This window comes from Oryctolagus cuniculus, chromosome 10 (assembly GCF_964237555.1).
Source record: "Oryctolagus cuniculus chromosome 10, mOryCun1.1, whole genome shotgun sequence".
NCBI lineage: Eukaryota > Metazoa > Chordata > Mammalia > Lagomorpha > Leporidae > Oryctolagus > Oryctolagus cuniculus.
Window position 1 is genome coordinate 109,063,498 of NC_091441.1, and position 25,390 is coordinate 109,088,887.

The 25,390-nt window shown below is 57.6% G+C and overlaps 1 protein-coding gene and 1 pseudogene across 15 annotated transcripts in view; one reads left to right on the forward strand and one right to left on the reverse strand.

The window, feature by feature from the left end:
- Positions 1-25,390, forward strand: part of IQSEC1 (IQ motif and Sec7 domain ArfGEF 1) — a 296,844-nt gene that overhangs the window by 252,962 nt on the left and 18,492 nt on the right. For all 15 annotated transcript variants that reach the window (XM_051852615.2, XM_051852616.2, XM_051852620.2 and 12 more), the window contains 5 exons: positions 874-1,168; positions 5,314-6,563; positions 17,256-17,417; positions 20,061-20,183; positions 21,393-21,559. In XM_051852615.2, the coding sequence (XP_051708575.1) occupies positions 874-1,168; positions 5,314-6,563; positions 17,256-17,417; positions 20,061-20,183; positions 21,393-21,559 (1,997 nt within the window). The remainder of the gene's footprint in view (positions 1-873; positions 1,169-5,313; positions 6,564-17,255; positions 17,418-20,060; positions 20,184-21,392; positions 21,560-25,390) is intronic.
- Positions 10,505-10,790, reverse strand: LOC108177158 (U6 snRNA-associated Sm-like protein LSm3 pseudogene; annotated as a pseudogene).

The following is a 25,390-nucleotide window of genomic DNA, read 5'->3' on the forward strand; positions in this document are numbered from 1 at the left end:
CCAGTGAAGGCAGGTGATCGTCTGACCTTCCTCTTGGGCACTCAAAAAGAGTCAGGCGGAGAAAAGTCATTTTTGTCCATGTTTTTGAAAAAGGTTTAAAAAAAATCTGGTGGATTTAATCCAGGTGGTAGGAGACAAAATGAAAACATTTTTTAAAAAGATTATTTATTTATTTATTTATTTAAGGGGTAGAGATACAGACAGAGAGAAGGAAAGGCAGAAAAGTCTTTGATCCTCTGATTCACTCCCCATATGGCTGCAGCGGCTGGAGCTGAGCCGATCTGAAGCCAGGAGCCAGGAGCTTCCTCCAGGTCTCCCACATGGGTGCAGGGGCCCGAGGAGTTGGACCATCCTCTCTGCTTTCCTGGGACATAAGCAGAGAGCTGGATTGGAAGCGGAGCAGCTGGGACATGACCTGTTGCCCATATGGGATGCCGGCACCTCAGGTGAAGGCTTAGCCCACTGCCCCACAGCACCGGCCCCACAACATTACTTTAATCAGGATTTCCTGAGCACCTGCTGTGTGTGCGCAAGTCTGCTGAAGGCACTGGGGGTCATGACAGCCACCCAGGGGGCCCAAATCCTTGTCTCCAGAGAGATGATTTCTTGTGTGGGCAGTGGTGGACATCAGTCAAGTACACTGGAAGGGAGAGGGTGCACGTGTTCCCGAGAGAAGGAAGGTGGGATGAGGGGGGAGCTCAGGGGTTTCCCGGGGTCCCTCTGGCTTTGAGGGGGACCCTGTGGTGGGACCACGGGGAAGCAGCAAGAGCGGGCCTTGCAGGTGCCTCCTGGAACGTGGCGGGGGGCTCTCCCAGTTCTCTGGGTTTGGGATTCTGGCTCACAAGAGGCTTCTTGCTTTTCTCTCCTCTGCAGTGTCGAGGGTGAGGCCCCCAGCAGTGAGACCGGCACATCCCTGGACAGCCCCTCAGCCTACCACCAGGGCCCCCTGTTGCCTGGTTCCAGCCTGAGCCCGGACCACTACGAGCACACGTCTGTGGGAGCCTATGGGCTGTACTCGGGGCCGCCGGGACAGCAGCAGCGCACCAGGAGGCCCAAGCTGCAGCACTCGACCTCCATCCTGCGAAAGCAGGCCGAGGAGGAGGCCATCAAGCGCTCGCGGTCACTCTCTGAGAGCTATGAACTCTCCTCGGACCTGCAGGACAAGCAGGTGGGTGGCACAGCCCACGGGGGACGAGCGGCTGGGCAGCTCTGTTGCCTGGTGCATCCTCCAGCGTCCCTGGGCTGCCAGGCGGCTCCCTCACACAGGGCCTTGCCCTCGGCCCGCGCTCTACCCGTCCTGCGAACTCTCAGCTGAGATGAGTGAAGGGCTGTCCAGAGCAGGGGCTTGATTGTCTGACCTTGGTCTCGGGGACCCTCGGGTTGTCCTCCAGTGACACCTGTGCCTCTCCTTGGTTTCCGTGTCCCTTGTGGCCAGGATCTGGAGGACAGTGGTGTGTGTGTCTGAGTATCGCAGCCCAGCACCACTGGGACACACAGGGCACGTGACCCCTGTGGGAGGTTCTGAGGACCCAGGAGAGGACTGAAGGGGGGTCCTGGGGACAGGGAGGGATGTGAGGTGACAATACAAATAGCACAGGCCCTGAGGAGAGCGCCCGGCTCACCCACAGCCGGCTTGGCCAGGAGCCCTCCGTCTCCCCTTTGCTCTCCAAGTTGGGTTTCTCGTGGGAGGTGGCCTCGCTGAGGGCTGCAGCCCCTCCCCCAGGGGCCTGGCAGGGAGACAGGGGTGGGCACCCGTGTACAGGGCAAGGCGGATGCGTGGCCACCTGCACGGCGTGGCTCAAGGAAGGGTCAGAGGTTGCCTTTGGGGCTGAGAGGACTTCCTGCTTTTGTCTACCCTGCAGCCTGGCCTGGCCTCTGCGGTTCTGTCTTCTTGCTTGTCCTTCAAGGAGCCGACTGTGTGCCTGTTGTGGCCCTCGGCTTCCTAGGGCGCTGTGGGAGCTCTGCCCAGCGCGGGTCTTGCCTCCTGGCAAAAAATCCCCTACTCGGTCCCTTCTTCACTCTGCCCTGACCCTTTGGGCAGCCTCTCCCTCCTTGACCCTGATGACTCTCTGTCTTTTCACTCGTGAGTTGGGACAAGGGTCCCAGCAGGCGCCAGAGCCTGGTAGCAAATAGCACCACCATCACCCCCACCCCCCACCACACCTGCCACTGTGGCTCTTGGCCCCAAGGCCAGGCCAGAGGCAGAGAGAACAGCCTCAACTGCACGTGTCAGTTATGCCTAGATCCAGAGCAGGTCACAGTTTATAGTAGGACCACTGGAGTAGAAACGGGAAGGGTGAAGACCTGTTGGAGGCCACGGGGATAATTGCAGCCAGACACAGAGCAGGCCCAGTGCAGCTGCTCCTCCCCTTCCATTGCGTTAGCTGCCACCCACCAGGTACCGAGGGGCTGTGCTGCAGGCTGAGCAGTGGACAGTGGGCCGGGCAGACCTCCTGCTCTTGAACTGGTGCTCTGGTGCAGGAGATGACCAACACCAGCTCTGGGGGTTGTCAGATTGGGGTAGGAAATAGAGCGGCTATGAGGGTTGGCAGCATTGGATAGGGGTGGCGGGGACCACCTCAGGAGGGTGGCAGGAGAAGGTGTTCCAGGAAGAGGCAGTGGCAGGCGCAAAGGCCCTGAGGCCAGAGCAGGTTTGGTATCGCGGGAGATGGAAAGGATGCCGAGGAAGTGGTAGTGCGGAGGCGGAGAGGAGGTGATCATTTGGCCCAGAAAGAAGAAAGGTCACTGAGCACCGGCCACTGCTGAGCTTCCAAGCAGAGCAGAAGTGGGCCAGGACGGACTGCGTGGGGATGGCCTGGGGAGCTTGCCTGCCCCCGCCAGGAGCTCAGGTCCTGGGGATGCAGTCGCATTTTCGTGGAGGAAGTGCCGTGTGAATTTGGGCGTGCCTCCGGCTGGCCGTGGCCCTCTGCACCTCCTGGGGTTTTCTGACCCTGAGAATAAGAGGCCCAGGTGTCAGGGTGTCAGGGACTGTCCCTGGGTTGTCAAGAAGTGACAGTTCCTCTGTGTCAAAGGGCATTCCTCTCAGGTGCTTGTTCCCGCTGCTCAGAAGTGTGGTGATGGCAGGGCCAGTCCACTCCTGTTAACCGTCCGGCCTGGACTGCTTGCCCTCCTGCTCAGCATCTGAGAAGTGGACTAGTGAAAGGCCCTGGCGGGAGTGGAAGTGCCGTATCAGGTGGGGACATGCTGTCCCTGGCACAACCAGTTAGTGAGCAGATGTTAATTGCATTTCCTCCTCCGGGTCCCAGGAAGCTTTGAGACTGGGCCTTGTGTGAGTTCAGAAAGAGCAGGCTCGCGTTGTCTTTATCCTCTTTGGGGGATGGTTGGGGGCTTGGTTGTTTCTGCCTTCCCAAAGGCTGGTCCCCATTGACACACACACACTCACACACAGACACACGTACGCAGATACAGATACACTCACATAAACACACACTTATGCACGTACACATACACACATGAACATACACACACACACACACACACTCACACATTCACACACACACACACGACCTTAGGGAGGTTTCGAGAAAACTGCTCTGGTCTTTAAGGTTCAGGTACAACAGGAGGGCAGGCACCAAAATGAGCTCTGGGCCTGAGCTGGTGGCCCTGGTGCCCATGACGCCTCTGCCCAGGGTTGACGGCAGGGACCCAGGACCACAGGCAGAAAAGAGAAGGAGGGAAGAAGGGGCTTCCTGGAGGCCCTGTGGGCTTTCTGAGCTCCAGTCATAACCCGTAAAACAGAAACTTTCTGGTTACAGATGTGGAAGTGAGGTCATCTCTTTGGATTGTGTTCAGTAACTTCAGGGTGAGAGGAAAAAAACAGACCCTCCCTGGCTGACTCTGGGCCTGACTGGGATTGGAAAAGTCATTTTCATTCCCCCTTCCCCCCTCCACTGCCTCTACCCAGCCGGCCTGCCCCTCCTGCAGGCACAGGGAAAGCCGATGTGTTTGGCATTTGGGGAGTTCTCTCCCGGCCTGTTTCACAGGCGTTGCTGAGTTGGGGTGGCCCTGCCAAGCTGGCACTTTGAGACTGAGTGACGCTGACTGGCTCTGCAGAGGGGCGCACAGAAATGCGAAGTTGCTCATCCAGGCCATGTGCCTCGGAAGCCAGATGACCAGGCTCCACCCAAAGGTGTACAAGTCCCTTTTCCCCTCTCCCCCAGTGGCTCTGAGCCATTGTCTGCCCCCGCTCAGGCCGCAGCTTTGATTTTGCTCAGTGTTCAGTGTGTTTCACTGGATCTGGGTCTTTCTATCTATTCCCTTTAATAGACTCTGCTCCTCAAGGGCAGGGACCCTGGTGTCTCGCTTTCTGCGGCCCTGTTTGGTGTGATGCCTGGCACATAGTAGGCAGCTGGGGCCAGACAGCAAGAAGGGTATCTCGTCTCACTGCAGAGGACCTGAGATCTGTCCCAGTCCCGGGTCACATGCCTGCTGTGCCCTCGTACCCGCAGAGGCCTGGCCTGGTGGAGATGCCAGTTCCTTGTCTTGGCTTTTCTTTGATTCCTGCAGAGCTGGCTCTGGTTGCAGGGTGGACCTGTGTGACCTGGGGACTGGAAGCTCATGCTTCCCACCAGGATGCCAGGCAGGCTGTCTCCTCTGCCTCTCGGTTTGTAGAGTGCGAGGACGAGGGGGTTTGCAGACCGTGAGTGCATTCTGGGAGTGCAGCCGAGGGTCTTCTGGCCTCTGTGCTTGGCACGTGCTGACCACTTTGCCTCCATCTTATTGAGGGCTCACCAGTGCTATGAGGTAGCTCCCAGTGCGGTTCCCATTTTACAAATGAAGCAACCAAGGAGTCAGACGGTTCCAAAGCTTACTGGGGAATACATGGAGACAGCAGTAGAACCCAGGCACCTGGCCTTGAAACCTACGGACCATCCTCAGCGCCCAGGGCCTTGCTGAGATCTTTCCCAGGGCTCTTGGCCTACGTGTGCCTCAGTTTCCTCGTCTCCAGGGGGGCGGGCTTCACCTCTTGGAGCTCCTCCGTGTATTTTCCATGATACTCCTCAGCATAGGGTGCACCAGGGCCCGAGGCTTCTCTGACCAGGTTTGGGAAGCTCAGCACTCTGGGTCTGCTTGCCTTGGAGGGCCCTGGGGGCTCCGGCAGGGCATGTGTGTGCTCTGACTGTTACGCAGTGTTTCTCCGTCTCATTTGGACTTGGCACCCATGTTTCACGTTAGGCCCCACAGTGGTCGTCTTAATGGCATTTGGAAGGTGCTGAGACCTTCTCTGGTCACAGCCCTGTGGGGGTTAGGAAGCCAGTGGGTGTCCTCATGCTCCTCTCTGTCCCCAACCAGGTGGAGATGCTAGAACGCAAGTATGGGGGGCGCCTCGTGACCCGCCATGCGGCCCGCACCATCCAGACGGCGTTCCGCCAGTACCAGATGAATAAGAACTTCGAGCGCCTGCGCAGCTCCATGTCGGAGAACCGCATGTCGCGCCGGATCGTGCTGTCCAACATGAGGATGCAGTTCTCTTTTGAGGGGCCTGAGAAAGTGCACAGCTCCTACTTCGAGGGCAAGCAGGTCTCCGTGACCAATGACGGCTCCCAGCTGGGGGCCCTGGTGCCCCCTGAGTGTGGCGACCTTGGTGAGCCGTCCACACTCAAGTCTCCAGCCCCTTCCAGCGACTTTGCGGACGCCATCACGGAGCTGGAGGACGCCTTCTCTCGGCAGGTGAAGTCGCTGGCTGAGTCCATCGATGATGCCCTGAACTGCCGCAGCCTGCACACAGAGGAGGCGCCGGTTCCCGAGGTGGTGCGGGCCCGGGACAGCGAGCCCAAGCCACCCCTGCACAGCATGGACCACCACAAACTGGATGAGATGACAGCCTCCTACAGTGACGTCACCCTGTACATCGATGAGGAGGAGCTGTCACCACCCCTGCCCATCTCGCAGGTCGGGGACCGGCCCTCCAGCACTGAGTCGGACCTGAGGCTGCGGGCTGGGGGCATGGCCCAGGACTACTGGGCCCTGGCTCACAAGGACGACAAGGTGGACACGGACACAAGCTGCCGCAGCACGCCCTCGCTGGAGCGGCAGGAGCAGCGGCTGCGGGTGGAACACCTCCCGCTGCTCACCATTGAACCCCCCAGCGACAGCTCTGTGGACCTCAGCGACCGCTCGGAACGTGGCTCACTCAAGAGGCAGAGTGCCTATGAGCGCAGCCTCGCTGGGCAGCAAGGCAGCCCTAAGCATGGCCCCCACAGTGGTCCCCCCAAGGTCCTCTCCCGAGAGGAGCCCGATCTGCGGCCCCGGCCCCCCAGACCTCTCGACAGCCACCTAGCCATTAATGGTTCTGCCAATCGGCAGAGCAAGTCTGAGTCAGATTACTCAGATGGGGACAATGACAGCATCAACAGCACATCCAACTCCAACGACACCATCAACTGCAGCTCCGAGTCGTCATCTCGCGACAGCCTGCGGGAGCAGACGCTCAGCAAGCAGACCTACCACAAGGAGACGCGCAACAGCTGGGACTCGCCCGCCTTCAGCAACGACGTCATCCGCAAGAGGCACTACCGCATCGGCCTGAACCTCTTCAACAAGTGAGTGCCCCGCGGAGGGCGGCCGTGGTTGGGGGAGCACCGGGCAGGCGCTCTCACAGCCCTGGACCTTGGCAGGGCAAGCAGGGGGCGTGTCTGCTTTCACGTCGGCCTGTGTTTGCACACACTGAGTTTGAGATTCAGAGTGAGCAGTGGGACACAGCATGGTGCCTGTGGTTAGGGGAGATTGGATCTCCAGATTGGAGATTTGGCTCAGCCAAAGGCTGCTGTAGTGGGGGATGGCAGACATTCACCGACCACTGGCGCAGGATGGGGCCTTTCCTGTGGTGAAGGAACTCAGGTCTTTAGTTGTTTACTTGAAAGTCAGAGTTACAGAGAGGCAGAGGCAGAGAGAGAGAGGTCTTCCATCCGCTGGTTCATATCCCAGATGGCTGCAGTGGCCAGAGCTGCGCTGATCAAGAGCCAGGAGCCAGGAGCTTCTTCCAGGTCTCCCATGTGGGTGCAGGGGCCCAAGGACTTGGGCCATCTTCTACTGCTTTCCCAGGCCATAGCAGAGAGCTGGATCAGAAGTGGAGCAGCTGGGACTCGAACTGGCACCCCTATGGGATGCTGGCACTGCAGGCGGTGGCTTTACCTGCTACGCCACAGCGCCGGCCCCTGTCCATCGCTTCTAACCCTATGTCTCCCACAGCAGGCTGGGTGTGTGGAGATCCAAGGCTGTGCCCAACCTTGCCTGCTGGGCTCAAGGGCTGCTGCCGGTCACTAGGTCTGGGAGCAAGCCTGGGCAGATGCAGGGCCCGTGTCTGAGGGGAGTAGGGCTCGTGGTCTTGGGAGCTCTGTGAGTTAGATGCGTGGAGTGAGTGGGTGGCCCTCGCCAGGGCCCCAGAAAGGTGCGCTGGGCAGTCCTGAGTGCAGGTCCAAGGAGGAAAGCGGTCTTTCAAGCAGGCTCTTCTCAGCACAGGCCAAGATAGCCAGAGGAAGGGGAGAGGCCGAGCAGTCCTTGGGTTCTGTTCGCCCTGAAATCTCACACTGTTTCCACACAAGGACTCTGGGGTTCAGTTTCATCAGATGCTGGTCTGGCAGATTCCCCCAGGAGTTGTAGGTTAGGAGACAGTGTAGCCGGCCTGCCTAGTGGTTACTAACACCCATCCTAGGAGCTAGGGCCAGGTGCCAGTTTTCATAGAAGGTCACATTAGGGTGATGGGTGGCACAGTGGGGACCTGAGCGCATTTCTGACTCTGTCCCAAAAGTCTGCCCCACTGCTCCTTGGAACTGCCCAGCTGCAGCGTTTCTGGATGGGAGAGGCTGGAATGATGGGAGTCTGAATGGACCCGTGGAAGCCAGTAGTGAGGGAGAGGCAGTCTCCCTCAACCAGTCAGCTTTAGCTTCTGTAGATGCATTCTTGTTCTCGTAATTGTTAATTTCATGTGTGACCCGTGATGACATGTTGCACAGAAAAGGCCATAAGGGACACATCTTCTTGGCCTCGTAGCGTTTGGGAGTCTCCATCCAGATCTTTTATTTCTGTGCATTTCTGTGTCCTCTTAGGAACCGTTAACAGCCACGGTTTAGAACATAGCTCTAGGGCTTGGCTTCAGATCCTGATTCTCCTGTTCCCTGCCTGTATGTTCTGGGACAGCTTGCTGTTTGGAGTATGGATCTGTGAAATGGGGCTATCAGTGGTACTCGCTGCTTAGCGTTGTGAGATGTCAGAGTTGGGACATCTAAGTGCTAGAGCAGAACATGGGGCAGGGGAGGCCTGAGCAGGCCTCACTGCCATCACCTGATCCTTGGTGACATCATCTGAGGCCTGGGACTCCGGGACCTGGGCCCACTGGGTTGTCACTGTGCAGTCTGCTGTTGCTCTCCCTGTCTGTTCACGTGGACCACAGCGTTCCTTTTTGCTGCAGTGTGGTAGTCCACACGTGGAGACCCATAGGGTGCTGGCACGGTACCTCCACTTGTTCACGACTCTCAGGAGTATGAGAGTGGGTGTGGACACACCCATTACACACAGTCCCAAGAGGGGCTCTAGGAAAGCTAGCTAGGGCTGGAACTGTTTGGTCCTGACAGAGGAACTGCCACATTGCTGTTTAAAGGGGGCCTGTCCCCATTTCACTCTGGATGGATCTGTCCCCATGCTTGTCAGCATTCCGGGTTAACCTTTTCCCTCAGCCAGTGGGTGAGTGGATCTTTTATCTCTTGGTTGTTTTATTTTGTGTATCTCTGCTTTCTTCAAAGAGGGAGTAGTTATGCATGCATCTTTTGGATATTTGGGCTTTCTGCAAAATGCCTACTCATATTCTCTGTCCATTTTTTGTTCCCTCCTGTTGGCTGTTTGCCAATTTTGAGGCCTTGTCTGTAGTGGGAGTTCTTTATATGTTATGGAGACTAACCTCTGGTAATTACAAATATTTTCTTTCTCTCACTTTCAGGATACTTTTTCTTTTTTTAGTCTTTCGAGAAGTAATTCACATACCATAAAATTCACCTTATAATGTGTGCAAGGTAGTAGTTTTTAGTTACACATTTTTAAACTTTTTTCTGATTTTTTGTGTAATAATTTTAACTAGACAAATCATCAATGTTTTCCTTTTTTTTTTTTTTTTTTAATCACTTTGGCTTGTTATGTTTTCTTTCAAAGACCTTGGCCCCAGGCATGGACAGTTTTAAAACTTCAGTACTTTCATAGTTTTGTTTTGTACACTTTAGTACTTTAATCTGGAATTTGTTTTGGAGAATGATTCAAGCAAGGGTTTAACTGTCGTCTTGCTCTGTGAATTGGCCGGTGGTCCCTGATGTATCGAATCGTCTGTGAAATGACATCTGATTCCTGCGTGAACATGGGTCTCTGCTCCTTTCATTCAGCAGCTATTGATAGCACCTCCCACGTGCCAGGTACTGTTGTCGGGGCCTGGGACGTAGCAGGAAGCAGCAGGAAGACCTTCGCGGAGCTCCGTGCTGCGCTGGAGGCTCTGTTTGTTCCTCTGCCAGCACCAGACTTGCACCTGCTATCGTTTTATATGTTCTAACTAGGACAAGAATCAAGAATCCCTCTTTTTTTTTTTTTTTTTTTTTAATCGTCTTGACTCTTCTTGGGCAAAGTTTGACCCTTTCCTGGGTGCTGGTTCTACCATATGAATTTTAGAATGAACTCCTTAGGATCTATGGAAACTGCTGATGGACCGTGGCGTCACCTCCCACTCCAGGATGGACTTGGAGAAGCCTGCCCCTTTACGTTGTTGAGCGGTAGGACTGGGAGGCCCAACCACGAGTGTGTATTTAAATGAAAATGAAAATGAATCCAGTCCCTCAGCTGTGCTAGCCACGTTGAAGGGCTCCCTGGCCACTGTGGCTGGTGGCTACTCCACTGGGCAAAGTGGATCCAGAACAATCCTGTCACTCTTGGGCTAATCTAGACCCCTGACGGGGACAGACCTGCTGCTCTCCCCAGCAGCAGGAGCCGCTGGGATTTCATGTGGAACATACCCCTGCCTCTCGCGGAGGCTGCAGGGTAGTAGGAGAGAGTCCCAGGGCACTGGCAGGGTTCCCGGGTCAGCTCTGGGCCGGCCTCAGGCCTCGGTGCCGCTTTTTCCCGTGGGGGTGGTGATGCTGTCTCTGGTAGGTGTTGGGAGGATTCAGGGAGAAGCTGCTTTTCTTTTCTTTTTTCTTTCCTTTAAAGTGAAATTTAAATTAAACGAAAAAATCAGAAATTTTCTACATGAACACAGTGGAGCAACCCAGCTCCAGAGAGTTCCGCGTCTCGGCGACCACGTTGACTGGGAGGGCTGGGGAAAAATAAAACCTCCGTTCAGCTTAAGAGGGTCTAAGTTACTTGCAAATCAACTCATTTTAGAACTGGAAGAACCCTTGAGTCATTTCTGAATACCAAATTGTGTGCCAATTTCTCCTGTGCACACCCTGTCCCTTTAAAGAGGCAATTGTGCAAAGATCTCCTACTTTGTACGCAGGGTGAATTCATTTCAGCCAAATCTCGGCGGAGGGGCAACCAGCACAACACCACCTCCCCGGACAATGGACGTGGGGGTGTTCCGTTCTGTTGGTTGATACATCTCTTCAAGTGTTTCTTCAGCAGTGTCTGTGGTGGACACCGTTTCCCCCACATCTCCCGGTACCGTATTTAAGTGCTGATCATAAGCTCTCGGTCGTTTCTCATTTTCACGTAAATTCATTCATGCAGGATAAACCTGATGACGCCAGTGGCTCCTCTGCTGTGTTGGTACTTGGTTGCTCGTCCATGTCGTCTGGCACGTTTCAAACCCTGCCGAGCAGCTGCTTTCGTAAAGCGTGTTACTGCAACAAGCCAATGCCTTCTGCACACGGATTTGGAGCTTTCCAGTTTCCAAAGCCCTGGCTCAGATCCGTGTGCACTGCCAAGTCTCTCTGGAGCCCGGAAATGCTGGCAGCTCTGCTCTGAGCAGACAGATCCCCCTCCCCTACAGTAGAGGGAAGCTGGGAGTGGGAGGCCTTCGAGGCAGGGGCAGCCATGTTGCTGGATTTCCCAGACAGGCGCTCGAACTCTGGCCAGGGCTGTGGCGGGCTCCGAGCAGCATATCACCTAGACTGGGGTCCCTCCGCAGAGGGCCTCACCGTCAGTGCCTTCTGACTCCTTTCCAGGCCCTGTGCCCGCACTCCACCGCACCGTGCCCTCTGGCTTCTCCTGTGGGTCCGCCGTCCCCTCACGGCACCATTGCTGGCCCTCCCTGGTCCCTCTTTGCTCTGCTTTGTCACAGGTGGGCCAAACCAGGTGTCAGGAAGAGTGTCCTTAGCCCCAGAGGAAATGGGCACCCTCACTTGCAGTGGACACTTCTCTTAGGAATATTGTGGGCAGGGCCTCGTGCCTGCTTCGTGTGACAGTGTGAGCGGCGTCCCTCTTGGGCTGTGACGTAGTCACCAGGGTCCCTCCTGTCCCATAGTCTTCTGTCTGGAGGCAGTCTCCCCTCTGTGTGATAGGCACCATCCTGCCTGCCAGAGCCCGTGCAGAGGAGAGGGAGAGAACCCTGCTTCTACACCAAGGGCTCGTCCCCACTCTACCCTCAAGGGGAGCAGGGCTCCCAGGGTGTGGTGTGGGCCTTGTCCGTGCTCTTTTGGGAAGTAGACAGGCTGGGGTTGGGCTCCTGCTCTGCCTACTTCAGTTCCATGCTCCTTGTGCTCAACGTGATTATTGTCCTTAATAAAAACAATCAGTGTTGAGAGCCAGCATGTGTAGACTGTGCGGGGAGTCCTAGACCCCATGCTAAATGTGTGTATTCCCACCGAATCCCTGCAGTAATCCTGGGAAGTATGGGGGGAGGTAGCTAGGCCTCAGAGAGGTCAAGGCAGTAGCTCAAGGCTGCAGGACCAGAAGCGCTGGCTCCGGGCTCCGTGTGGCCCCAGAACCCATCTGTGCTGCTGGTGTGGTGTGCTGACACTTTCAAGACTGGCCCTCACAGGAGCACTGTAAGCTGCATCTTTGAAGATGGGGGTTCCATTTCTCTAGACATGGGCCACTCTGGTCTGTGGCCTCTGCCACTGTCAGAGCCCCTGGGATCCGGATCCCTTGGGTAGTGGGTGCTGCTTCTTTCAGAGAGAAATCCATTACTAAAGAGGGCCCTGCAGGGCACGCCAGCCACACTTTGAGGGTGGTACTCCCACCTTGTCTGAGGGATTAGTTGGAGGAAGACCCTGGCCCCCACTTCCAGCCTGCGTTCACACTGTTCGAGAGAACTGTGGGAAAACCAGCTGGATCAAGCAGACAGTCCTGGAAGGTGGTGAGCTTGCCGGCCCTGGAGGTGTGCGAGTGGATGGCAGGCGGCCTCTTCTCGGTAGGCCCGGGAGCGATTCAAGCCCAGACTGGTGATTTGGAGGGGCACTTGTGGGTGTGCAGGAGTTCTCTGAGTGCCCACTGAGGCTGATCCCTTCTCCCCTCTGCAGCCACTCTGAGAGCAGGTGTTGGGCGGCTCAGCCTTTGGCTCGCAGAGCTCCTCGGACTCCAGCTCTGCAGACTCCTGTGTAGGCCCCATGGCCTTCAGGGCCTTCTCCCTTGCCAGAGCCAGGAACCCAACCAGGCTGGTGTAAGCGGAGGCTTTATGGTTTGTGGACCTGAGAAGTCCAGGGCTGTCTCCCTGAAGGTTGGTCCTGCCTCCTGCAGGGTCCTTCCAGGCCCGGGGCAGTCTTTAGGCCTGTGGTCCACCCTCAGGGCAACCCCACAGCAGGACAAAGATCTTCCCCACATTGGCGCCTACAGGCTTCGGGGTCGGTCTCTAAGCCACTTCCTCTGGTCAGCAGGGGGCGGGGCTCTGAGCAATCGAGCTGGGAGTAGAGTCAGCCCACTGGGTCATGGCTTCATGCAGGTGGGATGGGAAATCTGGAGGCTGACCTGAGGAGCCGGGCAGCCGTCTATCCCCCTTCTAGGCAGCTCCAGTGTTGAATGCGACTGGAGAACCCCACTCTTGCCCCTACTGGGAAAAGAGGAAGGTGTGCACTTAGCACGTTGTTGGAGCCAGGAGGTTGTCTGAAGTGCTGATCACAGCCTTGCACCTGTTCTTGTCCAGAGCTCACCATGGCCGCGGAGAACTCGCAGCCGAATGTCGACAAGCGCTGTGTGTGAAGTAAGGAACTGGGCCGGGTGTGCTCCCTCGTCACACTTGAGTCTGAGCATGAGATGTCAAGGAAAGCTAGCTCGGCCGGCCTTGGAGGAGGCAGCCAGTGCCAGTCCTGGGAGCAGCCAGCGGGGCAGAGCCGTGGGCTCGCCAGTGAGTGACTGTCCTGAAGCGTTTTGGGGAGAAGGCAGGCCGCCCGGCGTGCCGTGGTGGGTGCGGTGTAGATGGCGAGAGTGTCACCATTTCCACGTTCCTGGAGCTGGATCCTTGCAGGGATCCAGTCTCATGCCCCATTGCTGGATGTCCAGGTTTTCTGTTTTCCCTTGGTTCAGTTTTGGCAGGTCATATGTTCTGAGATGTATCCATTTCTTCTAGGATTTTCAATGCATTGGCACAAAATTAATGGTTCCTGATAGTCCATGCTGATTTTTTTAAATCTGAGGTTTCAGCAGGTCCTGTCTCCTGTCTGATTTTTGCGTCTCCTCTTTTCCTTGATTGGTCTCGCGGAAGGATTTCCAATGTTGCTGTCTTTTCAGAAGCCAGCTCCTGTTCTAGTGCTCTTCTGTGTTACTTTCTTAGTCCCTATTTTGCATTTCTGCCCTGACTTTTGCTTTTTCCTTGCCTTCTACCAGTTTGGGCGTTGGTTCTTGCCTTTCTAGTTCCTTGCGATGCTTTGCTGGATTCTGTACTTGAAGTCCTCACTCTCCCGGAGCTAACCAAGCTGGAGAAGAGTAACGGGGGAGTGGGCAGTGGGCAGGGACAAGGCGAGGGGGTGGTGACCCCGTAGCGCTGGGCAGAGCGGATCGTGAGCTGTGGTGCGCTGCGGGGTAGGAGGCGCGAGTGGATTCTGAGGAGTCTCTCGGGGCGGAGGAGTTGGGGGAAGTCCTGCAGTCTTCGTCATGCTGGGCAGTCCTGGGCTCGTTTCCTGAACCTGTCTGAGCCCTCGTTTTGGGACCTGTCAGGTGCCAGCAGTTGTCCTGGGCCCGGTCAGTGCCACCTCCTTGAGGAGACCTCTCCCAGGCGTCCCTGCGGCTCTTCCCAGCCGCGCTCCTTGAGCAAACACTGTTATTTTTACCCTCAGACCACGTTCTGGACCCTGCGTGTCTTCAAGCCTCCACTGCCCTGCTGCCTGGATGTTTGCTGGGGCGCTAGCCGTGGCCTCCTCAGAGTAGCCAGCAGGAGCTTCTTAAACACGGAAACTGGAGCCCATCTCTGCCCTGCTTAGAGCATGGCAGGGCAGAAACCGGAGCTTGCCTGCAGCCTGCAGGGGACAGTGCGGTCTGGCAGGTCCTCCCACAGCCTTTGGCCCTGCTCCTCCAGGGCCTCTGTGCTCAGCCACTCTGGGCAGCCCAGCATGCCAAGCCCATGTCCATCCACCGCGAGGCCTCTAAGCTCCTCATCGCCCTGGTCACCTGCTAGAGAGGACTCCTCTCTGGTCCCCCACTCAGTCCCTTTTGCCTTGTGGATGCTAAGTGATGGCCTGCCGTGTGCCGTATGTGTATGGCTGGCTCTGCTCACAGCCATCGTGCCCACTGCTCTGTGCCTGGCGCGGGGGAAACCCCTGACTTCCTGAGTCCCCGAGGAGCCCGCGTTTGTTCCTTGTAGCACCTGCTGCTCTTTCCCCCACGCTGTGAGAATACCAGGGCAGAGGAGCTTTATCCTGGAAGTCCCTGGCGGTATGGGGAACCGCATGTCAACAGGGAGAAGGGTAGGTGGCAGCAAAGAAGGGAGCCTCCTCTCTTCCCAAGGGAGGGAGAAGTAGGTTCTATCCAGACCGACTGGGCACCATATCAGCAGCCTTGAAGGACAGACAGCCCGGGGTAGGTGACAGGATTCTCAGGGGCGGAGGGGAAAGCCTGGGGTGGGTGACAGTATACCCCAGAAGTGGGGTGGGAGCAGGCAGTCTGAGGGTTGACGACAGGGGTGGGGGTGGGGGGCAGGCAGCCTGGGGTAGATGACGGGGCACCCATGCATGGGGGTAGGAGGACATCTAGGAGTGAGGGTGGGGGTAAAGGGGGGTAGGCAGTCTAGGGTGGGTGACAGAACGTCCAGGAGTGGTGGCAGGGGGTGGGAGGAGACAGCAGCCTGGGGTGTGTGACAGGATGCCCCTAGCAGGAAGGAAGAGGCAGCCTGGTGTGGGAAACAGTGTTCCTGTCTGGGAGAGATAGACAACCTGGGATGGGTGACAGCACAACCCTAAGGTGTGCAGACAGGCATCCTGGGGCAAGCCCGTGGGCAGTGAGAGGCCTGTCTTGTACTACTTCCATGCCAAGATTCAGTCGGCTGGTGGCTGCTTCCTGCCAGTCTGCTGGGGACAAGGTAAGTCTGTGGTCATCTTGGGGTAAAAATAGCAGTCACCTTGCAGCCAGGAGGCTTCTGCCTGCGTGTGGAAATAGAGTCTGCTGGGCCCCCCTGTCGCCCAGAGCAGTGCAGGCGGTGGGGCAGGTGGACACTGGCATCCGCTCCATGCCTCCACCCTGCCCTGGGGACAGCGGGACATTGCCTCTGTATGCTGGGGCAAAGGGTCGAGCAGAGCTCCCCAGGTGGTGGGAGCCCAGAGGACTCCACCCAGCACGCGTGCTCAGGGCTCTGTACTGGCAGCTGGGAACGCCCAGGACAGGATGCCGGAAGCCAGGGTCACTGGATGCCGGCCTGGGTGCTACCCGGGTGGGGAGGTATGACTAGAGACCTCCATAGCAGGAGTGCCCACCATGGCCCTCAGGGACTCTGAGGACGTGGGACAGAGAGCCAGTCTGACCTGATGGCCTGGCTTCGGGGGCTCCACAGAGGAAGACACCTGTCCCCTGAGGGTCACATGTGCACCATCCCCAAGCCTTCTCATGCCACTCCGTCTCCCTTGGCAACCAGGGCCCCTTTGCAGGTCATCTGAATGAGAGAACAACTGCAGGACAGGCAGGAAGTCGGGCTCGAAAGAGGGAAGGGGCCTGCCTGGCACACGTGGACCGAGTGCTGTGGCTGCTCCCGGGGCCAGTGGACCTGTCCTGCCCTTGCCCACACAGCCCTTGTGGACGTCACCTGGCCCTGCAGACAGCTGGCCAGACGTAGAGATAGATGCGTGCTCTGGTCAGACTCTGGGCCCATTCAACCCAGCACAATACGATCCAGGCTCATCCCTGGCAGGCCTGGCTCTGCACACATCGGGTGCCAAGAGGGTTGGGCTGGCAGAAAGACCCAGGCTGCTGGGGCCTTGTCTCCCAGAAGGCTGCTGGGCCTTGTCTCCTAGAGAACACACGCAGTCCTCTGGGGTCAACGCTGTCTGCTTCTGAAGCCCTCTGACTTTCCTGACTGAGCCGCTGCTGTGGTCTTGAGCTAGAAGTGCTGCCTCCCGTGCCCCTGTCACTCTTCTGTCAGTGCGCAGCATAGGAGCTTTGATGGTGCTTTCCAAGTGCGTGGGGTGTGCTGACTTGGTCCGTCCTCATGACAGGGACAGTTCCCCACCCTGGCAAGGTCACAGAGCTCTGGGCTCCGGAGCACTGCAGGTTGCAAAAGTGCTGACCTCAGGCGTGGGCACTCAGTGAGTTAGTGGTGTCGGGGGCCTGGACAGTGGTGTGTGTAGGAAGTGCTCGTCACCAGATGTTAGGAGTGTGGGTGTTTGGTTATCTGTCGGGAGGTGGAAGGTTCCGGTCTGCCTTGAAGTGCACCGTGGGTCAGTGGCTCCTTACTGAGGGGAGCAGGGAGTTGGACGAGGCAGGGAACCTGCTGGGGCCGAGTCAGGCAGCTGGGAGGGGTGCGGGTGCGGGTGGAGGTGGGGACAGGTGAGGATTCCTTCTCCTGCGCCAGCAGAAGCTCACTGCCCTCTCATTCTTGGTGGAGTCTGGGCATTTGAGTTAAGGTTTTTCTTATCAGATTCTTCCACGTTTGGGGCTTAGAGTAGGATGGAACAGAATGCCTGAAGCCAGGGTCTCTGGTGCCAGCCTGGCTGTTGGGTCCCCACCCAGGTAGGGCGGTACGACTAGAGACCTCTGGGTGCCTGAGGAGACGAGACAAGCGTGAGGGCTGGGGGATGGTGCAGGTGGCTGTCGCTGTCCCCCGAGTGGAGATCAGCCCACCTCAGGCACCAGATGGGGACCCGGGCAGCTGGGGGCTAAGGTGCTTTTTGTCACGCTCCTAGGAAGCCTGAGAAGGGAGTCCAGTACCTCATCGAGCGTGGCTTCGTACCTGACACGCCAGTGGGAGTGGCCCACTTCTTGCTGCAGCGCAAGGGCCTGAGCAGGCAGATGATCGGCGAGTTCCTGGGCAACCGGCAGAAGCAGTTCAACCGCGATGTGCTTGAGTGAGTGCATGGGAGCCAGTCCACACACGGGACACGCACTGTCAGCCACGCTGCCCGTCGCGCACCGCGTGTTCCACACCCACCCGGGCCCACAGTCGTCGCTCGGAACTGATGGGGCGATCAGCTCCAGGGTCCCGAATATGAAGTTTGCGGGTGCTCCTCTGCCTTCTGTCAGAGGGCGTGGTGTTTGCACAGAGCCCGTGCGCATCCTCCCGTCTGCCGTAAATCACCCCTGGATGGTTCCTGACACGTGGCGGTGCCAAGGAAGTGGTAGTTAGACTGTGCCGTTGCAGGAAAGTGGCCAGGAAGAGGTCTGCACTTGCTCAGTACAGATGCCGTGTTTCCCCAAATCCTTTGAATTTGTGACTGACAGTCCTCCCTTCTCTTCCTGGCTCCCAGACATACATATGCAGACGGCCCCCCACGCCCACCCCTGCACTTTGTCACAGCCCCACGCCCTGCCAGGCGCATGTGTGGGCACCTGCCCTCAGGCTGGCAGTGTCCCACACACTGGCCCCAGGCACTGCTTCCGTCTGGCGTCCTCAGCACCTCCACCTGCTACAGCGCACTTGAACCAGCCCAGCACTGAGCAGCTCTAGTCCTCCAGTGGCACAGCTGGCAGGAGGTCTGGGGCTCCCTGCCCCTGGCCTGGCTGTTGTCTGCCTGTCCAGCATGGACTGGTGGCCCTGCTCATGCATGCCGTAGCATCAGTGAGGGTGGGCGGGGCCCAGACCAAGGGACCGCTGCCTGCATAGCTGAGTAGCACTATGCCCCAACTGTGCCCCTGCTTCATTATCTTGGTGGTGAGATTCCAGGGTACCCTGCTAATCCCACACCTCTATAATTGTTGGCCACTTGAAACCCTGCAGAGGCACTGTGCACAGTTCTAAGAAGTCCTGCCCAGTACTGCCCTCAATCTTTCCATTCCCTTTTCATACTGTTTTGAGCAGGAAGGGCAGCCATAGACAGGTCTCATGCTTATCCAGGGGTCCCCTTGCTTCAGGTCCTGGGTCAGCCTCTCCCTGTGAGGGGGGTGTGACATCATTATTAACCCTCACTTGCAGAGGAGGAAGCCAGAGCTGGTAGAGTAGGAGACCAGCTCGGTGCAGTTGGCTTGTTCCCTCTGCCTGCCAGAGACCCGGGAGACTTCCCCAGGCCCTCTGTAGAGACAGGTTACTGTGAGATGGCTGCGCCCAGCCTGGTGGACCAGAAGGAGAAGTCAAAGCAGGGTCTGTAGCTGTCTGTGCGGTAACAAGGTTCATCCTTTCCGTCTGCCAACCCTTGCTCATGTGCAGAGGAGCGGACAAGTGAGGGGCCACCCAGGATGTGTTGCCGTCTGTCATAACCGAAGGGCAGCCCTGAGTGGTCACAGGCAAGGAAACCAAGGCTAGGGTAGGAGTAACCTGGGTGCCCCCCAGCACTTCCTGGTGGTGCAGGTGCACACACCCAGGCAGGCATCCCCCCAGACGCACTCATCCACACGCAGGAAATCGAGTGGGCTAGGGGGCCTTGGTGGTGGCCAGGCTGTGGCAGGCGCCCAGCAGAGTGTCTGAGTCCGCCCTTGGCCTCACCCTGCATTTCTGCCCCATCAGGAGAACCTGCGGTACTGTTTGTATGGTGACTGCCGCCCCTCTCTCAGACGTGTACGAGGAAGTGGTGCTGGGGAAGGCCCGTGAGCGCCCTTGTGCATTGTTGTGGCCCCTGCCCCCCCTCCACATCCATTGCTGTGCTGCCCCCTCCGTGCTGGTTCCTCATCTGTAGGAAATCCGCACATTGTTCTCGGATCAGAAAATAGCAGTAGTCTCAGGAAGTAGCGCAGCTCCCCCCAGACCCACCGCCCAGGCATCCTTGAGCCTGTCTTGACACTGGTCAGCGAATCTGCTCACCCCTTTCCCTACCTGCTCTGCAGCCGCTTCCCAGATCAATGCCCCAAGAGCCGTAAGTGCTCTGAGCAGGGTGCAGGGCAGCCACAGCCTGGGCCTGGGCCTGAGGCCTACAGCAGAGGAATGGCCCTGGGCCTCTGCAGCCGAAAGACAGTGACTGTAGCTTCATTGCTACGTTAGACACCTGCCTGCTGGTGGGAAATGTCTCTGCCCTCCGGGGTCCTGGAGCAGACCCTGCCTTCTCTGTCCAAGGGTCACCACCAGGGGGGCTGGAAGGATTGTGCTGGGGTGGGCCGTGGGAAACCATTCACCAGTGATGAGGGCCACTTAGCCCCTCCAGGATGACCCTGGAAAAGCACCGCGAAACCCAGTCCACATAGCCTCGATGGGAGAGCAAAACCACCGCCCAGAAAGCCGGGGCCTGGGCTCCCGTTTTGTCGCCATGCAAACGAGAGCCGTGCTCCCTCCTTCCTGCGGAATTCAGAAAGACTCCCCGTAAGGTCGGCTGCACGCTGCTGCGGCAGCTGCACTTGCAAGTGTTTGTCTCTGGAGGAGGGGCCCTGCTGGTGGGTGCCATGTGCTCTGGCCCCCTCCGTAGAAACACACACACACAGATAGAAGCCAAGTGTCTCCTCACAGTTGGGCAGGGGGCGGGTGGAGTTCATGGCCTTGCTGCAGCCTGGGAGGCTCCTGGCCGTGTTCTGAAGTGCTCTGTGCTGGTCTGAAGAAGCCAGGCGCGGGCTCTCTATCTCTGTTCCAGCTGTGTGGTGGACGAAATGGACTTCTCTGCCATGGAGCTGGATGAGGCCCTCCGGAAGTTCCAGGCGCACATCCGTGTCCAGGGCGAGGCTCAGAAAGTGGAGCGGCTCATTGAGGCCTTCAGGTCGGACCCTGTGTGGGGCAGGGAGGGGGTTGTTTTCCATTCGGAAGCCTCCAGATGAGCAGGACCGAGCCCCCCCCCCCCCAGGCAGTCAGGTGCTGGGGGCATTGCTTGGAGGGTGACAGTGTCCCACTGTGCCCCAGGCCCCGTGCTGCCACTGCGCATTCTGCAGATGAGGCCGCGGGGCTGGAAGGCCCAGATCCGTGTGCTAGGGTTCTGAGCACGGTCTCCCTCCCAGGCCTCGGGAGCTGTCTGCACATTCATGAGTTCCTCATTGCCGTCACTCATTCTCATTCACAGTGGGCGGTGACAGTGGGCAGTGACTCAGAGCACAAGCCACGTAGCCAGGAGGTCTGGTTCACTCACCGACTCGGCCGTGTACCCCTGTGTGACCCTGCACTGCTTACGTGGCTCCTCTGTGGCTCACTCACGTACCTGTGAAGCGGGGATAGTGATGTCACATACCCTAGAGAGGACTAGAAGTGCTAAATGACACAGGATGTAGTGAGCCCACAGTCAAGGTCATTTGTCACTATGCCATTGTTCATTCCTGACTCCACGCAGACACACGGTGCTGGGTGTGGGAGACGTGAGTCTCCCAGCTGACCCGGCCCTTCTGAGGTCACCCTGCTGGTGGGGCCAGGAGAAATGAGGGCCATGAAGTCAGGGGCAACCCCAGGACTCTGGGGGATGTTCAGCCACTTCGTTGTAGGGTCGCTTCTTAGAGGGACGACACTAAACTGGTTCCCTCCCCGCATAAGACAGTCACGTTAGCCTCTGTCGCAGCTCTGCCCAGCTCCGTGGCCCTGTCCCCACCCCTTCACAGCCATCTTCCACCAGGTCACTAGTGGGAAGCCTCGTGGATATGCATTGCCCTCTAAGCCAGTGCCAAGGAAGCCCAGGCCCCAGTCACCTCAAGGCCCCGGACGGCAGGCCCATGAGCACTGTGATGTCTCTTTCCAGGCAGAGGGGAAGAGGTGTAGATGTCCACACCACATCTACTCATGTTCTGTGAGCCGCACTTAGTTGTGTGGCTGTTCCTATCTCCTAGGGAGCTGGAAAATGTGGCCCCGCTAACACAGAGGTGGGTGGGACCACCACTAAAGCCAGAGGGCTCACTCTGCCTGATGAGGGGTATCCCCGTGGACCAGAGACGGGGCAGCCTTCCTTCCCACGTGGGGGCCCTGACCCTGCCCTGTGTCTCTGCTCCAGCCAGCGGTACTGCATTTGCAACCCGGGGGTGGTGCGGCAGTTCCGGAACCCAGACACCATTTTCATCCTGGCCTTCGCCATCATCCTGCTCAACACAGACATGTACAGCCCCAACGTCAAGCCGGAGCGGAAGATGAAGCTGGAGGACTTCGTCAAGAACCTCCGAGGTGAGCTGTCCCCGAGGCCCCTGGCTCTGAGATGCAGCCATCCCACGCACCCACTCTAGCACCCACCCTGGCCAGCACCCCGGAGGGCTGGTGCCGAGAAGTGCGTGGATGGCCAGACTGGGTCTGGCATCCGGCACCCAGGGCCTTTGAGGAGTGCATTGCAGATACCATCAGGGCCTCCAGTGCTCTCTTAGGGGTGCACGTGGTGGGGCCCAGACTGGACTGCGCGTGCCTGAGTCTCGGGGGTGCAGAGAAACCTCGCTTCTGGGGAGGTGATATTTTGTAGCTTGTTTGTAAAGGATGAAAGTGGGGCCCCTCCCTCCCCCCATTTTTAACCTTTATGTACATACGTAGAAGGGGAACTTCATATCTTCACTGTAAATGGAGGACCAGTAGCAGGAGGTGATCATAAAACCCAGGAAAAAGGAAACGGTACCTTGGTTGTGGGGGTGGCTTCTGGCTGCAGGTGTGGAGGCTCGGGCCTCTCCTGTCTTCGGAACAGTGCTAGCTGGAGAGAGCTAAGTGATGTGCTAGAGGCTGTCCCGGTGCAAGCTGGAGGTAGCAGAGGGTCTGAAGGGGCTGCCCTGAGTCAGCCAAGGTTGCCCCTTGTGTATTGGGGAGGTCTCAGGGAGAGGAAGAGGAGGCGTTGGCCATGAGAGCTGAGTGTAAATGTACGTATTTATTTTCTTTGAAAGCCAAAGAGACAGAGACAGACATACAGAAATTTCTACCTGCCCGTTTATTCCCCAAATGCTTGCAACAGCTGGGGCTGGGACAGGCCAAAGTCGATCTTGGTCTCTCACAAGGTTGGCATGAACCTATGTGCTTGAGCCATCACCTGCTCCCCTCCAAGACACCCGTTAGTAGGAAGCTGGAATCAGGAGTGCAGCTGGGCCTAGAACGCGGGTCCTCTGACGGGGGCTGTGGACGTCTCCACCAGCCTTTTAACCTGTGCCGAAGGCCTGCTCCAGCGTCATCTTTTAAAAACAAGAAAGGTGCGTGTTTGCTGCAGCGGTTAAGTTGCTGCTTGGGGTGCCTGCACCCCATATCTGATTGCCTGGTTTGATGTCTGACCCAGCTTCTGATTCCAGCTTCTGCAAATGCACACCCTGGGAGGCAGCAGGGGATGGCTCAAGTACTCAGGCTCCTGTCACCTGCACGGGAGGCGCGGATTGTGTCCTGGATTCCTGGTTTCGGCCTGGCTCAGCCCTGGCTGTTGGGGGAGTGAACTAGAGGATGGATGATCTCTCCATCTGTCTAACTGTCCCTCTGTCTCTATTTCTGTGCTTTTTCAAATAAAATAAAAATAAATTTTAAGAGCCCAGATAATTTCAAAAAGGAAAGAAGAGCTGTCCTGATCCAAGTCCGACTTTATGAGCTTGTTGAGCCATTCAGGTTGTCCACTCTTGTCCTTGAATTCTGTGGAACTGTGGCCGTGTCCTTTCTCCTTGAGCGGGGCGGTTCTCCCAGGGAGTAGTCTCTCCCACTTCTCTCCAGGTGACTTCTGCTGGGGTTTTAAGGCGTCCTTGTCTGCCCTCTGGTGGTGGGTGCTGCCATTACAGGACAGCCAGAGAAGTAGGTATTTTCTCCCGAGAGCAGAGAAGCTACTTGGGGGATGGTTCCTGAGTTTGGCTGAGGCTCCCAGGTAGTTCCCGTCAGAGGCAGAGAGTGCACCGAGCCAGCTCAGGCCTGCTCACCACGTGTGGCTCTCTGTCAGGTCTGAGGGGCGTTGTGGGCTCGTTAGTCAAGCCTGTAAGTCCCGGGAAACCGAGGTGTCTGGGAACTTACTAATGGACAGTCAGGGAGTAGGAGAGAATCTGGGCCACACTGAGGCCCTGCGGTGGTGCATGGGATACACCCGGAGGCCCACAGTCCAAGCGAGGGCGGTTGCTGTCTGCCTCCTCTGCATCCATCCTGGGGCCTCCTACCCTCTCCTCGTGGAACCAAGCTTGGTTCTGGGGTTCCCAGGCTGCCACGTGACCCCACGTGCAGACTGGCTATCCTGTTGCTTCCAGGAAAGCCGACTGTGTGCTAGTGCAACCCAGGGGGAGTCTGAGGGTCTCTGGGCTTTTTGTTTTGTTTTGATGACTTGTGATCTCTACGGACATCTTCTGAGGCCTCTCTGATGAGAAACAGCAGGAGGCGCCAGCAGTGATCTGCACAGAGGACAGAGGCTCAGGCAGGCCCTGCCCTGAGCTGCCGGCCGCTCGGCCCCCTCGTGGCAGGAGCGTCTGCAGGCTGGGCGGTGAGGTGTGGCCATCCTCACTTCCAGGGCAGCAGCCCAGTGCCCCAGTCCCAGGAAGTGAGCCACGCTTCTGCCTCTCACACCTGGGCTGTGATCCGTCCCATCTTCTTGTGGCTTCCGAGAGGGTCACAGAGGAAGTGAACGGCATTGCCGAGACAGGGCTGGCCTTCTGCGCTGAGCCCACGTCCAGCTTGCCGTTTTCACCCATAGCGTCTGCCATACATTTTCTTGAATCAGCTTGCCCAGGGGGCCCAGCAGCACACGAGGCCCTGGGGTGTGAGGGGGAGTAAGGAAGACTTGGCCGCCTGTGGGGAAGTGGAGAAAGGAGTCTTTCCCTCACCTTCTGTTTGATTCCCAGATTGTTTCAATTTGCTTTTTTTTTTATTTATTTATTTTTATTTATTTTTATTTATGACAGGTAAAGTGGACAGTGAGAGAGAGAGAAGACAGAGAGAAAGGTCTTCCTTTTGCCATTGGTTCACCCTCCAATGGCCGCTGAGGCCGGCGCGCTGCAGCCGGCACACCGTGCTGATCCGATGGCAGGAGCCAGGTGCTTCTCCTGGACTCCCATGGGGTGCAGGGCCCAAGCACTTGGGCCATCCTCCACTGCACTCCCGGGCCACAGCAGAGAGCTGGCCTGGAAGAGGGGCAACCGGGACAGAATCTGGCGCCCCGACCGGGACTAGAACCCAGTGTGCCGACGCCGCGAGGCAGAGGATCAGCCTAGTGAGCCGCGGCGCCGGTTCAATTTGATTTTGAATGGCTCTTGTCTTACGTGGTTTGAAAACCTGAAAGTAGTGCAAACCTGAAAGTAGCGCGTTCCAGCATTTGTTTGTGCTTCACACAAAGGAGTTGAAAACACATTCGGTCCACACAAAGATCTCATGCAGGGTGTACAGCAGCCTCATTCTAGTCGGCTGGACCCTGAAGACAGACGTCCTTTAGCAGGTGAATGGTGAATGAAATGCGGTCCACCCAGGCAGTGGCATCACACTCAGTTCTAAGACTAGTGAGCTTTCGAGCCATGGGAAGACATGGGAGAAGCTCAAATGCATGCAGCACCGAGTGACGGGAGCTGGCTGGAAAGGCTCTTTTACGTTGAACACGGTGGAATGTCGTGGTGGTCGGCAGGGTTGGGAGGGAAGAGGAAGGCTGAGCAGGCAGTGGTAGTGGATATGTAGCATCACACACCCTTCTAAGTCCACGACACCCAGTGGGAGCCCCCATGAGTGGGCAGTGCGCGGTGGTGCGGGCTCATCCCTTGTAACAAACAGGCCCCGCTGGTGGGCCAGGCTGGGCGTGAGGGGTGGGGCGGGGTGTGGGGGAGATTTCTGTACCTTTGGCTTAGTTTTGCTCTGGACCTAAAACCACTCCAAGAAATGAAGCCTATTAGAAAGACGGAAACCAGGAAGTGTGGCGAGGTCCCTGGCAGAGTTTCCCTCCCAGGCCACTGCGTCTGTCCTGAGTGCTCTTCTTCGTAACTTAGTGCCTGTCCTTGTGCCCCGCGAGGACACGTGAGCGTGATGGGTTTCACCTCTTCCCCTCGTGGTGTGCTGCAGCCTTCCTCAGTGCCCTTGGTGCTGACG